This window comes from Drosophila takahashii, chromosome X, assembly GCF_030179915.1.
Source record: "Drosophila takahashii strain IR98-3 E-12201 chromosome X, DtakHiC1v2, whole genome shotgun sequence".
Taxonomy (NCBI): Eukaryota; Metazoa; Arthropoda; class Insecta; order Diptera; family Drosophilidae; genus Drosophila; species Drosophila takahashii.
Window position 1 is genome coordinate 8,843,731 of NC_091683.1, and position 16,569 is coordinate 8,860,299.

The following is a 16,569-nucleotide window of genomic DNA, read 5'->3' on the forward strand; positions in this document are numbered from 1 at the left end:
AGTCGGAGTCATAACTTATTTGAGACGCCTTTCAAATCGCCAGAACAATGAGAACTTGTTCCTTCGGCGACAGGTGATCATCTCACCTGGCGAATTTCCGCACCTTTGATTAATTCTTGTGCAAATTGATTGCTTCATAAACGTAGTGGGCTTACGTTTTCCATATCCATTTTGGCTAAACTTTATTTATGAGCCCATTGTCCACGCCCTATTATGCTTTCTGGTCCATGCAAATTTATGCAAAATCCCCAGCGATGCTTCCTCAACAAACAAAAAAATATTGTTTGCTTTTGGATTTTTGATTTGGAATTGTCTTATACTAGTGTTTATGACTGTAAAGTGTGGATTGGCCTCAAAACTATATTAAAATTCCCTAATTTCTTGTAAGCTTCTGTTTGAAATTTATTTTTTCCCAGTTTTTAATAATGGATTACCCAAATTTTTATGGAAGTTTTTTGTTATGTTAAAAAAATGACTGTGCTTAATATTTGATATTATTGTAAAAATATTTTGCCCCTTTTTTATTTTGTTAATTTTATGTATTCGACTAATAACAGATTTCTATTTCTGAACATTTAAAATTTTTAAATTGAATGATTTGTACTAATAATCTATTTATTTTTACTTTGCGAATTACGCATTGTTTTTAGTTGTTATATTTAATTTTTCTGTTTTTTTTTTTTTGAGTTATTGGGGAATTTACATTTTTTATGGGGTTTTACATTTGACAGTCACAACGATAGTCGTGTTAAAATCGACATATCGATAAGTTTTCTGAGAATACCGCTAATAAAAAATGGGTTTTTATGATTATTAAATAAAAACTTGCATATTTGTAAGCGTTTTAATTAAATTATTTAAACTTACTTTTTTCTTATTATTCGCGATGCTGTTTTAGAAGTAATCAAGACTGAAAACTGTAATACATTTGACATAGTTTCTTAAATAAGTAAACTAGAGCGCCAATATATATATGTAAAGTATGCACAGATTTAAGACTACATTTAAAAATAAATTAAAAAATATTAAATAGCGATAAAGGAATACCCTTAATATTTATCCGCAAACCAAGCCCACAAACAGCTGTTCACATCGCTCCGTCTCGCTCGCACGCTTTTCGCTGTGCTGTGAATTTCCTCTTCTTTTTTTTGTGCTAAACAATTTAGTTTAAACAAATTGCTGAAAAAAGGGCTTTAATGGCGGTGTAATCGAATAGCTGAAGTAAACAAAGTGCGGCATAAACATTGGCGATTCCATATTTGCAACATGAGAGCGACCAATCAGCGAGTGAGAAGCAGCAGCAGCAACAGCAACAACAACATGGCGCACCTGCAACAAAAAAAATCTTCATGTTGACGTCAACAAAGTGAAATCCGATCGAAAGAAACGCACCGATAAAGCGGCGAAAGAAGAGAGAGAGAGAGAGGGAGATAGCATAAACTACGGATAGCTGGGTGAAGAGGAAACGCCAAGGAGGAGGAGCAACCCGATCCCCACCAGGATGTACTCCGAGTGGGCCTCGCTGTCCGCCCAAATCTCGGCCAACAGCTGCGGCGCCCAGTGCTTCAGTGTCCTCAACAAGTTTCCCGCCTCCGCGGGACGCGAAGTGGTCGTCTCGGTGGTCAAGCAGCTGGGCACCAATCTCGGCATCACCCAGAACGCGGAGCCCAGCCACCTGGTCAAGGACGAGGAGGTGGGTGGTCATGGGATCAGGTCTCTAGAGACCTTATTTCTATAAGCACTCTATCTGAATATCTTGGATCCTTCGTTAACGGAAAACTAGAAATACCATCATAAAAACATCGTTTAAGGGACAGATCTTATTATACTACATACTATCTGTACTCCATATCTTGGTTCCTTCGTTACCGTGAAACTAGAAATACCATCTGAAAAACATCGTTTAAGGGACAGATCTTAATATACTACAGACCTTGTAGAAAGCACTCTATCTGTATTCCATATCTTGGATCTTTCGTTACGGGGAAACTAGGAATACCATCCTAAAACATCGTTATTATACCAGGATATTAATAAGAAGTGGTTTCCACTAAAGAGGATCAGAATTGAGCAGATATTCCTTATAGAAAGTATTTTAATACATGTGTTAAATTCTTTTTTTTATTAAAAATTAGATATATCATATTTAAAATATCATTTCGAAAGGAGGATCAGAATAGGTCTCTATTGAGCAGATATCATACCTCATAGAAAGTATAAATATCCAAATTTTTGTTTTCTTTTTTTAAATTAAAGCTAGAAATCTCATAATTAAAATGTCATTTAAGGGACAGATCATATTATAAGTACATCAATTAAAAATAATCACTTGAAATATAATTATTCACAAAAAAGGTCTAAACTATTGTATTTGACTAGATTTTCCTCATATATGAGTTGACACTTTCGTTAATATAAAAAAGGTCTAAAGAAAGTAATTGTAAAAAACTAATAACAATTATTTTGTAATTCATGGAGCAATTGAAAATTCATGAATCCATTAAATGCATTTAATTGTTCATATAATTATTACTTCAAGGCCCATTAATATTACCTCAATCTGGAACCGAAATAAGATTATTGTTTGTTTGTTTAATATAGGAAAAGCTATTCATTATTGTCTATGTAGGCGGTATTCTAGATAAACTTAATGAGAGATACGATATGGAACTATTTAAATGAAATCAGGATAAATGTTTATATATGCCCTTGCTAAATACCTATTATTATAATGCTATGCCTTTAGATATTTGTATCTAAGATTATAGTATTAACCTTAAGGACATGCCTATTAAATTCTCCACTTAATTCCAGGTGAAATGGTGCATGGACGTGATCTGCTTTGGCCTTTCGCTGCCGCTGCAGGAGCACGAGACGATCAAGGACTGCGTGAACGTCTACTGCGAGTGGCTGACGGCGCTGCATCCGCAGCCGAGGATCAGTGTGCCGAAGCCGATCTGCGAGGATGCCAATCTGTATGCCCGCCAGATCATCAATCACTTCCACAACCTGTTTGTGCCGCGTCAGGGCGAAAGTAAGTTAATAAAGGCACTCTGTCTTTGGACCTCCATATATGCTGTCCCCTAATCCCGCTCTAAATTTCAAGTCTTGCCATTTCTATACCAAACCACGCTTGGTAGGTTGCTCGCATTGTTAACTTACATAGAATTAGATATCCTTATATTATGAAAACCTTAAGATAACTGATATCCTTGATGCCTTTCAGGTGCCGACACCATTAAAAGGCAGGCGGTGCTCTGCCATCGGGTGCTGCGAACCCTCCAGCAAACCGCCCAGATATCGCAGCTGATGGACCGGCAGACGTGGGACACGCTGCTCCTCTTCCTGCTGGCCATCAACGAGATCCTGCTGGCCCCGCCCACCGTCAAGGACGATGTGGGCGACCAGCTGTGCGAGCGGGTGCTCTCGGTGCTCTTCGAGGTCTGGCTGCTGGCCTGCGTGCGCAGCTTTCCCTCGCCCTCGATGTGGAAGACGCTGCAGGAGTCGTGCGCCATGTGGCGACACCGCGTGGCCCTCGTCGACCAGTGGAATCGGGTGAATCTCGCTTTGACCGCTCGCCTGCTGGAGTTCAGCTACGGTCCCGCCTTTCCCCAGCTCAAGAATGGTGAGTTTGCTAGCTGCACACACAGAAAAAACTATGTAAAATCAACTAATTAATAGTAAAAACTAGAAAATGGCCAAAAAAAATAGTAGATTACCTATAAAATAGAAGATGACCAACAAAATAGTATTTTACCCGAAAAAAATTGTTGTTTTTTTTTAATTTACTATTTAATTTACTATTTTTATTTAATTTTTTATATTAATTTATATGGATTTCTATAGACTTGAAATTAACATTTAACACAAAAAAAAACATCATCTGCAAAAGCGGGATTTGAACTCACGACCCAGAGATTATGAGTCGGATACTCTAACCACCCCAAGTCCAGAAAAACAGTTGACATACAATTTACAATTGTATTTTTAAAACAACAAAATATATAAAGGAAATAAATAGTTGAGTTACGATATTAATTGTGGTGTTACTATTTAATGCCACAAAAATAAAACAATAAAATACAAGCAAACAAATAAGGTAGTTTTGCTACGATATTAATTGAGACGTTGCTATTAATTTGGCAAATTTCGTAAATAGGTTTTCTACTATTTTAATTGTTAAATACTATTCATACTATTAAATACTATTCAATAAAACAACAAAATACATGAAAAATTCAGAAAATTGTGAAATATTATTTTTCCATGTTGATTTTACATATTTGTTTTTTGTGTTTTAATATTCCCTTATTAACACCATTTAATCTTCGAATAGCCGACGAGGATGGCCAGCTGATACCCGTGGGCATGTCCAACGATTGCGTGGCCCAGACCTGGTACCGCTTCCTGCGGATGATCGGCAATCCCACGGCCCTCTGCTCGCCGCACATCATCAGCAAGTCATCGCACTTTGTGCAGTGGGCCTTGACCCACGAGAAGGGCGCCGAGACGCATCAGCATCCCTGCCTGCAGCAGCTGCCGCAGATCTTCCTCAATGCCATGAAAGGCATCTCCAGTCAGGTGGACGCGTTTCTGGGTAGGTTGCACCCCCTGTGAAAGCCTGGTACTTGAAAGTTCTCAACTGGTTTATAGAGAGAGTACCGGGTTTTCGTGTAGTCGGTGGATTCGACTTTTAGTTTTCAGCTGTAGGCTAGAGCTCAGTACTTCCTTCCTTCTTCTTCTCTTTGCTCGTCTGTCCATTTCTCTGGCTTTTGTATCTAAACCGAAAAATGCTAAAATGCTAAACGCAGGCGTCTATCAGCCGCCGCCGCAGCAAACGGATGGTGTGGTGACGAATCTGCTGGAAATACGGCACTCGCTGAATGAGGCCACCTCCTCGACCCTGCAGCAGTTCATCCACTCGAGCAGCGCCACGAATATAGCGACTCAGCAGGCGAACCATAGCCACCATCACCACCACCATCTCCACTATCCTCATCTGCATTTACACGGTGCCGGCAGCTTTCTGCGCGACAATTTCATGAGCAACTCGGCCAGTTCGGCGCTCAATGCCATCATGGGTCACCATGGCGGTCATCATCATCAGCAGAATCATCACCAGCAGCAGCAGCAGCAGCTCCAGATCAGCGCCTCGCCCACCAGCAGTTTGGCGGCCGTGGGCAGCACGAGTGCCGGAGGCAGTCACTCCGCCGGAGTCGTGGGCAGCATCTCCTTTGGCACCACCACCGCCGCCGGGGAATCATCCACCTCGGCCACGCCCACACCGCCCCTGCAGCGACGCCTGGCCAAGAGCTTCAGCGTGGCGCCGACCATCACACAGCAGAAGGGTGCGACTCTCCGCGGAGATTCAATCTGTATTTGGAAACCACCGAATGTTGTACTCTTTGTTGTCACCCTTTAATTACTTGGTAAACCTGGCCTGGCAGAGGGTTTTGGGTTAGGAACTCTATAGATCTATGGTCTGTTGTATTTATCAAATGCTGGATTTATGCATAACTTAGGGAAATTATTTTATTTATTAAAATATATAGTCTGGATTCATTTTAAGTTATTGAGAATATATTTGGAAAATCATAGAAGTGTGTAAGATTTTTTATAAAAATTTAAAGATCTTATTATTTATCATAAGATCTTTAAATTTGTATAAAAAATTAGGAACTAAAATAAATCGAAGAGATATAATGTAGGAATTCTTTCAATATCAAAAACTTTGAGACTTCTAGAGGTAGTGATTTTTTTTAAATTAAAGATTTAATGTATAAATTTTTTTTTGATTTGTGTTCTTACTGCTTTAGTACAGAAAATTGAATTGATAAAAATTAAAGAGATATAACATATGAATTCTTTAAAAATCAAGCACTTTAAGACTTCTAGGCAAATTATCTTTTTTTTAAATAAAGTTTTAAATATATATATATATTTAAGTTTTAATTTAATTGAAATAAATTAAAGAGAAATAATTTAGGAATTCGTTGAATATCAAGAACTTTGAGACTTTTAGAGCAATTTATATATATTTTGTGAAAGTTTTAATATATATTTTCTTTGGTTTGTGTAAACGGTCTTAGGAGGACTTACCCATATAAGTGGTAAAGTTGTGCTTAGGATAACTAGTAGATCGTCCCATCTGCCAGGGCATCTGAACTTCGGTGAATCGAAGACAACCTTAAGTTCATATTTTTTTGTGCCTTTGCGTGCTTCTGAATTGACTTGACTTGGTTTGCTTTTGCTTGCCTAGATGTTGTTTGCCTTGATCCGTCGCCACATTTCTCCCAGCCAAGTTCGCACTCACGAGTTTTGCATTTTAGCCTTTTTCTCTTATTTTCTTTTGTTTTATTTTCTTTTTTACTGGCATTTACTGGCATTTTTTGTTGCTGTATTTTTTTTTGTATAATTTGTTCCGTAGCATGAGTGGAATAATCTCGGTGTAATTGCCCGGCGCGGATGAGTCGTCGTCGGGCCGAGTAACTGTTGCCACTTTCCACCGCCGGATTATGCATTGTAATTTATCTACGAACGCCCACAATTACTCGCATATCTGAATAGCATGCTCCCTTTGTATCTTTGTATCTCGCGCTCCGCATATCTGTGTATCTAATTTCTCTAACAATTTCTCACACTTGCCCTGCTCCGCTGTGCTTCACTCACCCACCACCTACTCCGCATCGCAGGCTTGAGCAAGACCTCGCTTATTGGCCTCACCGGCGGCAGCGGCGGCGGTGCACGCAACGCGATCAGCGGCAGCAGCAGCACCAACGCCTCCAGCACCACCACCGCCGCCAGCGGCACCAGCGGTGCCTCCTCCTCCGCCACCGCCTCCGCCTCCTCCCTGTCCACGGTCACCATCGGTGGCTCTGGCGGAGCGGGAATCTCCGCCGGCGGCCCGGGAATCCCCGGCAGCACGGCAACGGGCGCGGGGGGCGGATCCGCTCCAGCTCCGGCGCCCACAACGCCCACGTCCACGTCGGGTCCGCCGTCGGCGAGCAGCAGCATCAACTGTAAGTGCACTGGGGCTAAATGGACACTGATCTTGGCTCGAAAAAGATACTCTGAGTAATTTATTTTGGTTTATTAAATTTATAAGATTTTATTTCAAATTTTTAATCCGAGATTTTGATTTTAATTGTTCCATAAATTTGTTAAGGGATTTATAAAAAAATGTTAAAGGGCCCTATTATTATTAAACTTAAAACATTTGTTGGGTTTTCATTTTTTATAACTTTCTTTAAAAATATATCTACGAAAAAGATAATTTGAGGAATTTATTTTGATTTATGTAATATATTAGATTTTATTTATAATTGTTTATTTTGAGTCTGTTCTGAGAATTTGATTTTAAGCGTTTCATAAATTTGTTAAGGATTATTATTTAGTTTAACACATTTGCTGGATTTTTATTTTTTATAACTTTTTTCCAAAACATATTTATTAAAAATTATAAAACCATTTTTTTAGCATTTATTTTATCTACACTTTTCAGTTAGTTAAAAATACTCGAGAGCCAAGATCAAACTGTTGATTTTAGCGTAAAAACTAGATGATAAAAACCATCTTCGGATGGTTATATTTTAACTAATTGGATCTATTGTTTTGTGTGTGCTGTGTGAACCGTTTGTGAGCTTCTCCCGCGCCGCCTAACAATCTAACAGATGTTTAAACCGCCCCCCATTGCCGTGATTGCCTCTCTGTCTAACGTCATCTGCTCTCTCTCTCTCTCCCCCGCCGGCGATCGCGATCGCGCAGCTCTGCCGCTGACTTCGATGGGAGCGGGCGTTGAGCTGGCCGTGGCCAGGCCCAAGTGCAACAGCATTCTCCACGTATTCCACGAGTGGCTCTTCGAGGCGGCGCACATCGGCGGCGACACTTGGCGCCAGAACCGCAAGAGTGAGTTTGAATTTGAATGTAAAAAATTACTTATCAAGATATGGTAGAGGTAAAACAGTTCTTAACTAATTTAAAATTTTAGAAATTATTTACCAAGAAAGCTAAAACATTTCTTACCTAGCTTAATTAAGAGTAAGTTCCGGTATTTATATTTTTATTTAAATTTTTAAAATTATATGCCCAGAAATTTTAGAGGTAAAACAGTTCTTAACCAATTTAAACTCTATTTTGGTACATGGTTTTAAAAAGTAATCTTGTTTACTAATGCAAAATAGTATTCTTTCCTTAAAAATAATATTGTATTACAAAAAAATGTATTAGCAGTCAATAAATTAATTGTTAAATAATTAAAGAGTGTTATTTTTACAAGAAGCTAGTTTTTTAAAACCAGTTTCTAAAGACTTTTTTGTGGCTCATTAAAATATTGATAATATTCTTCAGCTTTTAAAAACAATTATTTAACTGTTTCACATTTGAAAATATAAAATAGTAAAATATTAAAATACAACTCTAGCTTATAAAAAATATAATATTTTAGATATAAATATAACAACCTTAAAGCTTTGATATTTACGTGTAATAAATATACAATGGTGGATAAATATTTTATTTATATTTTTAAACATTTTATAATATTTTAGGTTACTATAATTTCTTCCCCCCTAAAAACATTTAATAACAATTATTTTACATTTATTTTCTTTCTTCGCCCACCAAAAACCAGAGCAAGCATGCGAGGCCAGTAAGCGACCGTCGTCGATGATAATGGAGCACCGCAAGGGATCGATTTCGCTGTCGCAGCCGAACTCGCTGAACGATCCGCAGTCGCTGCCGCCCACGCTGACCATCGACAAGTACGAGTCCGGCCGGGCGGAGGCCATTGGGACGCTGTGCAAGATCTTCTGCGCGAAGAAGACGGGCGAGGAGATCCTGCCCGTCTACCTGGCTCGCTTCTACATGGCCCTGCAGCAGTGCCTAAAGATCACGGAGTCGCGGGAGTGCGACGAGACGCTGGCCAGCATTCTGCTCCACTCGAGCGACCTCTTTCGCCTGGACCTCGATGGGATCAATGTGCTGCTGCCGGGCTTCATTGCCGCTTTGGAGATCGTGCTGCCCGACAAGGACCTCAAGCTGAAGACCCAGTCGATGGTCTTCAATCGCACCGAGCTGCGCCGCTCGGCCATCAACATCCTGCTGTCCATCATGGTGCTGCCGCTGCACTACCAAACGCTGCCTATAAGGGATCTCACCAGCGAGACGAGCGAGAAGTATTATTATTTATTATTTAATTTGTAAATCAGATAGTAACCTAATTTCCCTTCCCGCAGAATGTTCACCTTCATTCAGTTGAAGTCGCGGCTGATGAACATTCTGATGAATGCCCTGCAGGTGGAGACGGATGCCCAGAACACGCACATGCTCCTGGGCGGCCTGCTGCTCTGCGTCCAGGACGCCGTCACCTTCGAGGAGACGGAACTGGGCGGCAACGCCAGTCTTTCGCACAACTCCAGTGGCGTGCAGCACCACGAGGCCAATCTGCTGAGTTCCGGTTAGTTTTTTGCAGCTCCATCAAATCTCTCGCTCTCGATCTCATTCCATTTTGATTTGTTTGAATTTTTGTATTTGTATTTTTTAATTGCCCTTGTTTTTATTCGCATTTCCCATGTGGCCTTTTTGTGTTTTGCCCGGCGATGTGATGATCAGCCTGCTCGGAGCGTTCCGCTTCGCTGGTCAGCGCCGGCACGGCCAGCTTGGGCGGCCAGACGACGGCCACCATGGGAGCGGGCTCGGGCTCCATTCGCGACACCGCCTCCGCCCACGACTATCCCAGCCTGACCATTTCCGATGACATGTCATTCGAGTTCGGCCAGGAGCTGGAGGGGGTGACCAGCTATGGTAAACTTGATTTTTGTTTAATTTTAGTTTATTTACTTATTTAATTATTAAGTAAATCTTATCTTTGAGCTGTATAAATTTGTGTATTTTTGTTATATATTTTATTCTGTTATTTTAAGCAATCTTGAAACTCTAATTTCTTTATTAGTTATAAACTTGATTTTTGTTTAATTTTAGTTTATTTATTTATTTAATTATTAAGTACATCTTTTCTTTAAGCTGTATAAATTTGTGTATTTTGGTTATACATTTTATTCTGCTATTCTAAGCTATCTTAAAACTCTAATTTCCTTATTATTTGATTAATTATTTACTTGGTTTTAAGTTTAGATAAGTGAATCTTTTTTAAAGCCTTTAAATTTGTGTTATATTTTTGTTATATATTTTATTCTGCTATTTTAAGCAATCTTGAAACTCTAATTTCTTTATTATTTGATTAATCATTTACTTGGTTTTAAGTTTAGTTGAATTAATCATTTTTGTTTAGCTATTTTGAAAAATCGTATAATATTTCTATAATATTCTATATTTTATAATACCAAAAATATTATTTCAAAATTTTTGTTTGTTTTTTGTTTTTTATATAAATTTTATATCTTAGAATGTTATATTATTTCTTTGAATGATCTATGAGATCTTATCTAAGAATTGACAGAGCTAAATTAACAGAATTATTAACAATAACTCCGACAATTTCTTCAGTTATAAGTAACCAACTTCGATCATTTAGTCATTTGAGGATTAATTTTGTCAAATTATTTTGCAGATAATGCCCATGCCTTATTTGTGCGCGCCACGTACTTGGTGTGTCATCGGCTGATCTCGTCGTGGAAGACGGATCTGAATGTCTCGCTGGCCGCCTTGGAGTTGCTCTCTGGCCTGGCCAGGCTGCATATCCGGGAAACAGGTAGAGTTTGCTGGAATTTCCATGGGATTTTGGTGTACTTATGCTCCTGCAAAGGCATTTTTAGGGATTTAAATTGAGTCATTACATAACTGCCATTAAAACACACACTCGATCCTGTACAAAAATCTATAAACGATTAGGATCCATCATTTCAAGTTTCCAAATCCTTTGCAAGGGCATTCCGGGCTTCGGTCTTATCGAGGCTGCACTTCCTTTCCTCGATTTTAATGTCGTTTGTTTTCTGTCCACCTCTGTTTGTTTATTTTCGAACTGTTACTGTCTCCATGTGCGTGTGTTCTTTAAATGTTGATCCTCTAAAACCTCTAATTCCCAAAAAACCCACTCACAAACCCTTAAACTCTGCTGTGCAGCCAGGAAATTTACAAATGGTAATTGATTGACGAAGCCAACTAACCTAACTAACGCCACTTTCTTCTGTCTTTCTTTCTTTCTTTTTTTTGATGCGTTTCTTTTTCTAACCGCCATCGAACCCGCACCACCACCACTGCACACCACATCCTGAAAACAATAAAAAAAATAAAACTGATAACCCCCCCCATCTAATATGATCCATCCACAACCATTAACTCACGATGATTGCAATTTGTTTTTAAATATGTATTAAATACGTATATTTAATTTGCATCTCCGAACCGAACTACGAATGTACATAACCCAAATAGACACCTTAGTGAAAATATACGAAGCTAGTCAGAATCTAACGATAATCTCCTCAGACGCTCTAGAGTGCAAGCGGGCCGTGAAGTGGATCTGCGACTACATCTGCTACCAGTGCTCCCGACCGCCGCCGGCGCACAGCAAGGATCTGCACAGCACCATTGTCGCGGCATTCCAGTGCACCGCCGCCTGGCTGATGCAGCATCCCTATCTCCTGCAGGACAAGGACTGCCTGCAGACGGTACTCGAGGTGGTGGAGCTGGGCATTTCGGGCACCAAGAGCCAGAGCAAGGGCACCGATATACCCAAGTTCAAGGACGAGAAAGAACTGAAGCCCGCCTCGATGCGGGTTCGCGATGCGGCCGAGAATCTGCTGACCATCATCCTCGAGCAGGTGGGCTACTTCCCCAGCGAGTGCGGACCCGAGTCGATATCCTCGCTGCTGGACGAACTGGCCCTGATGAAGCACTGCAACTCGATGGTGCCGGCGGCGGCGGCCAGCAGTGAGCAGGCCATCGCCAAGTTCAAGTACTTCGTCACCGAGAACTCCACCATACTGGCGCTGCTCGAGGAGCCGCTGGGCAATGACCAGGATCCCCAACCAACGGTGACATGTGAGGATTTCTTAATTTTTTTTCTTGTACATTAACTTCTTAAGATTAGGCAAAAAAAGTTTTAAGTCAATGGGACACAAACTTTAGAAGTTATGCCAAGATTAGTACCCCAACCTCTAAAACTTTAGGTCTATAAGTGCATCTTTAAGTGACAGTTCGTGTTAATCGGAAATTCTTAACGGCTCAACCGATCGTTTTTAAATTTGTCGCATATTTTTCTGCATAAAAAAGACGAAAGTCAATTTTTTTTTGCTTTAAAAATGCATTTTTGACTTTGGAATATCGAAAATTCTCAAAAATATAAAAAATAAGAGAAGGGCTTCCCAGGGGGCGGGTTTTTTAAATTCCTAAGCGAAATGTAAAAACAAAATGGAAATCCGATCATTTTTAGCGGAGGTACAGTGAACACCGCAAAACACCTGTTTTTAATAGCGTTCCAGCAATGGCTTTGCCACCGATATATTAGCGGATAGTATTGGCTATAAAAATTAGTGGATGTTACTTAAATGACACTTGATAATATACAAAAGGTTTGAATTAAATCCATCTAACCAGTTTTTATAGAAAAAATCGCAAAGTTAAAAGAAAATCCCTGCTTTTACTAATCTAAGCCATCTTTTTCAGTGCTCATCCGCGGTCCCTTTGGCCGACATGCCTGGACCATGCAGCTGCGCCACCTGCCACGCAGCAAATCGGGCATCAAGTACCATGCCATCAATCCGGGACGACCCATACCCATGAACGATGTGACCCAACGGCCGGATTGCGAGCAAAAGAACTTTCCCGACGGCGTGGACAAGGTGCAGCCCTGCGTGGCCGACTACTCCATACCCACAATCGAGCAGATGCGCGAGCAATACGGCACGGCGAGTATCCGGGAGCTGGAGGCGATGCTGGAGAACCAGAGCATCCACGAGAAGCTGGCCTGGGCGGAGGCGGACACCAGTGCCGACAGCCTGTCGCATGCCCAGGAATGCGTGCCGCCTTCCGTTTGCCACGAGTTCCATGCCGCTCGCCTCTTTCTCTCGCATTTCGGATTCCTCGGCTTTGAGACGCGGAATCCACACAATCCAAACGAGGCACTGGGCCAGCCGCCGCAGCGACCGCTCATCGTGCTGGACACCAAGTCCACGGCCTTCGCCGCCGATCTGGATCGGCTGGACAAGCTGAGTGCGCGGACCCACGACACCGTCTATGTGTTCTACGTGAAGGTAAGTTAGCTTGAGGTAGAGCCCTGCATGAATGGATTCAATGAATTATTTTGAATTTTACGTTTTATATGAATGAATTAATTAGAATTTTGAGTTTAAGAGAATTGAAATAATTTGAATTTTACGTTTAATAGAATTGAATGAATTATTTTGAATTTTTTGTTTTACATGAATGAATTAATTAGAATTTTGAGTTAAATAGAATTGAATGAATTTAAATTTTGAGTTTAATAGAATTGAATGAATTTGAATTTTGAGTTTAATAGAATTGAATGAATGAATGGCATGAATTCCGAAATAATTTAAACGACAATTTCTTTTGAAGAATAACCCCATCATTTTATGATTGAATCTGCCTGAATTTTATTTACTAAGCAGTTAACATTGATTTGTTAAAAATTTTCCAGTTTTTCTAAATTTTTTGCAAATTCATAAAAATTCATAATTTATAAAAATTCATTCATTCATTAAATTCGAAATGAATTAGAAAAACATTCAATTTATTTCACATAGAATTGAATTAAAGAAATCAGAAATGTCATGGCCTACTATGATAAAACAAAAACTGAATGATTCACGCAGGGCTCTAGTTTGAGGTCCTAGAAAAATTCCTTTACTTATTAAAGATTTCTTTTTAGAGCGGCCAAACGAGTGCCCAGCAGATCATCGCCAACATGGCCGAGGAGCAGGCCGCCAGCCATGATCCGCACTTTGCCAGCATGCTGCAGACGCTGGGCTGGCCGGTTCAGGTGGCGGATCACTCCGGCTGGACGGGATTCGCGCACAACTCGTGGTCGCTCAAGGGAACGCCCGAGCAGGAGCAGCAGCAGCAGCAGCAGCAGCCAGCTACCAACTACAATGGCTCGCAGCGGGTGCTCTACTGGGCGGATGTCTCCTCGGAGATCGCCTTCGTGGTGCCCACGACGTGGAATCTGCGCTACAACAGCGACACCAGCGATGGTGGCAGCATCTCGAGCACGGATCAAATCACCGCTGGTAATGTGTGGGCACGCAGCGATGCCGGAGAAAGTGGCCCAACCAAATCCAAGTCAAGGAATCTCAGCCTCGAACTGGACACGAATCGGATGACCAAGGAACCGGTGCCGCCGACGCGGCGAAAGGGCAACGTAACGAAGCCCACGCTGCTCGCCCAGGCGCCCGCAAAGATCTTTCTGGTTTGGCTGGAGAGCTACGAGGATTACCTGAACTTCCCGCTGGAGGATGTGCTGGCCTACACGCGCACCGGCGAGGAGCTGCACACGCTGCAGCTGCCGCGCGCAAACGACTGCCACGTGATCTTCGTGCACTCGCTGCTCTCCGGGCTGCTCCGAGTGAAGCTGCAGGGGCCGCCGGGCAGGATGAGCTTCGCCACGCCGCTGGTCGATGGCATGGTGCTCAGCCGGCGGGTAGTCGGCAATCTGGTGCGCCAGACGGCGCTCAACATATCACGTCGCCGGCGTCTGGACAATGACAAGTAAGGCGGATACCCATTTGCTTATCCAGAAACCCAACTAATCTTTATAATCTTTTTGTCTAGCTACCAACCGCCGCATGTTAGACGACGCCTCAAGGTGCAGGACATTGTCCAGAAGTACAAAATGGATCTGAGCGAGGCCGAGCTGCTGGCCCATCTCTTCCAGCGTGCAATTTAGCCGGCAATCGATAGTATTATTAACCCCCAGGAGGAGCAGTCGTACTGCATTAACGTGTGCTTAACTAAAACCCCACAAGAACTACTGATTCGTTAACCGAACGGAGATGAACAGAGATCATCGTATGCTAATTATTATTTTTGCTAATAAATCTAATTATACTTTGTAAAAGTATTTGTAATATTATACATGTGCCCTAAGTTTTTAACTTGGTTTTTGGGCTGTGAAGTGGAAACAATGGGTATTCACATAATTGGCAGCCACATCCGAAATCAATTTGGCCCACAGCAAGTGGCCAAAATATTGGAGATGATCGCGTGATGAGTAAGTGAAAGCAAGGTTTGATTTTTGTGTTACATAAATCTGAAAAACTATTCTTTGTTTTAATATTTTGGTAAATATATTTGTTAAAATTACTAAGAAAAGCTATTAAATTCTAGGGACAAAATATTTTTTACAAAAATAAATCCAAAAATATTTCATTTATTTTTACATGATTTTATTTTTTAGTAAATCAATTTTTTTAAAAAATCTTTTTAGAATAACGAAAAAATGGGATTTGGCTTCGATCTTTGTGTTCAGAATTTCAATCTTAAAATCTTTCATTTGTTTTAATATTTTGGTAAATATACTTGTTAAAAATTACTAAGAAAAGTTACTAAATTCTGGGGACTAAATATTTTTTACAAAACTAAATCCAAAATTATTTCTTTTATTTTTACATGATTTTATTTTTTTTGTAATAAAATTTTTGTGACAAAATAGAATAAATGTTTTTAGAACAACGACAAATAAAACTAATTAAAAAGCTTTAAAAATATAAAAGTTTTTAGGGATTGTACTTTATAATATTTGATACTTCTTCTTTAAAATGTGAGTGAATTTTGGATCGCTGTCTCACGTTTCCATCTCTTTTTGGTAATTTCACCTTTGACTCGGGAGTCTGGGGGTCGGAACTGGAATTGGGAGATCGGAGATCGGCTATTGGACACACATGGGCCCAGCATTTCCATTTCGCAACGCCTCCGACGGTCAATGGGCAAATGGGCAATCGATTCGAAACTAAACTGTTGCTGGCCGAGGGCCATCGCATCTCAACTCAACTCATCCCATTTCATTTCATTTCATCTCGTCATCAACAATGAAAGTCGTGATGTAATCGCATAACACGTTACAAATTTGTGGCTCGTTTTGCATATGTTTGGGCCATTTATTTATTAACAAATAATACAAGTTAATGATGAAGTGGCTCTTGGCTTTTCTTTTCTGGTGATTTTCTCAGCCTTGAAAATGAAATTGGGTAATAACGATGGATTTCTTTCGTGCTCTTTTAATTAATTAATTTCTTTTTAGTCTGTTGCAAGGTATTTATTTATTAACAAATGCTAATTAATGTATTTATTTTAGCTGGCATTTGTTTACAAATAATTACAGTTGCGGCAACTGTCTGGAAATAATTAATTATAATGGTTTCCAAAGAAAAATAAATAATCGTTTATTTGGAAATAATTATGGGAAAATTTTGTGACTCGAACTTTATTACTTTTTAATTATTACTTAACTCAATATTATTTTTTTAAATTTATATAAGTGGACTTGGAAGTTCTTCAGCCCTGAAACAAAGGATTATAATGTTTCTTTTAGATTTCATAAATAAATATTATTATTATTATTATTATTATTATAAATAAATAAAACACTTTAAA

General features: G+C 40.1%; 1 protein-coding gene across 9 annotated transcripts; it reads left to right on the forward strand.

Moving 5' to 3' along the window:
• The first annotated feature begins 1,081 nt into the window (after positions 1 to 1,081).
• On the forward strand, positions 1,082 to 15,051 carry LOC108068058 (ral GTPase-activating protein subunit beta). Of its 9 annotated transcripts, XM_017157441.3 has the most exons (16): positions 1,082 to 1,693; positions 2,815 to 3,034; positions 3,107 to 3,136; positions 3,227 to 3,625; positions 4,337 to 4,597; positions 4,812 to 5,348; positions 6,693 to 7,019; positions 7,765 to 7,905; positions 8,630 to 9,173; positions 9,234 to 9,454; positions 9,610 to 9,801; positions 10,568 to 10,708; positions 11,446 to 12,000; positions 12,625 to 13,211; positions 13,850 to 14,685; positions 14,749 to 15,051. In XM_017157441.3, the coding sequence occupies exons 1-16, from the start codon at positions 1,502 to 1,504 to the stop codon at positions 14,861 to 14,863; spliced, it is 5,298 nt and encodes a 1,765-aa protein (XP_017012930.2). In that variant the 5' UTR covers positions 1,082 to 1,501; the 3' UTR covers positions 14,864 to 15,051. The 9 variants fall into 9 exon arrangements, with proteins under 9 accessions (XP_017012930.2, XP_044252149.1, XP_044252150.1 ...); XM_044396214.2 differs by lacking the exon at positions 4,812 to 5,348 and having other exon boundaries at positions 11,392 to 12,000; XM_044396215.2 differs by lacking the exon at positions 4,812 to 5,348.
• The last annotated feature ends 1,518 nt before the right edge of the window (positions 15,052 to 16,569 follow it).

Bases quoted from the DNA above. Each gene is read 5' to 3' on its own strand.
- LOC108068058 (XM_017157441.3), top strand. From the start codon at position 1,502: ATGTACTCCGAGTGGGCCTCGCTGTCCGCCCAAATCTCGGCCAACAGC. The intron at 3,626-4,336 runs GTGAGTTTGCTA...ATCTTCGAATAG, and splicing joins CTTTCCCCAGCTCAAGAATG to CCGACGAGGATGGCCAGCTG. The intron at 7,906-8,629 runs GTGAGTTTGAAT...ACCAAAAACCAG, and splicing joins TTGGCGCCAGAACCGCAAGA to AGCAAGCATGCGAGGCCAGT.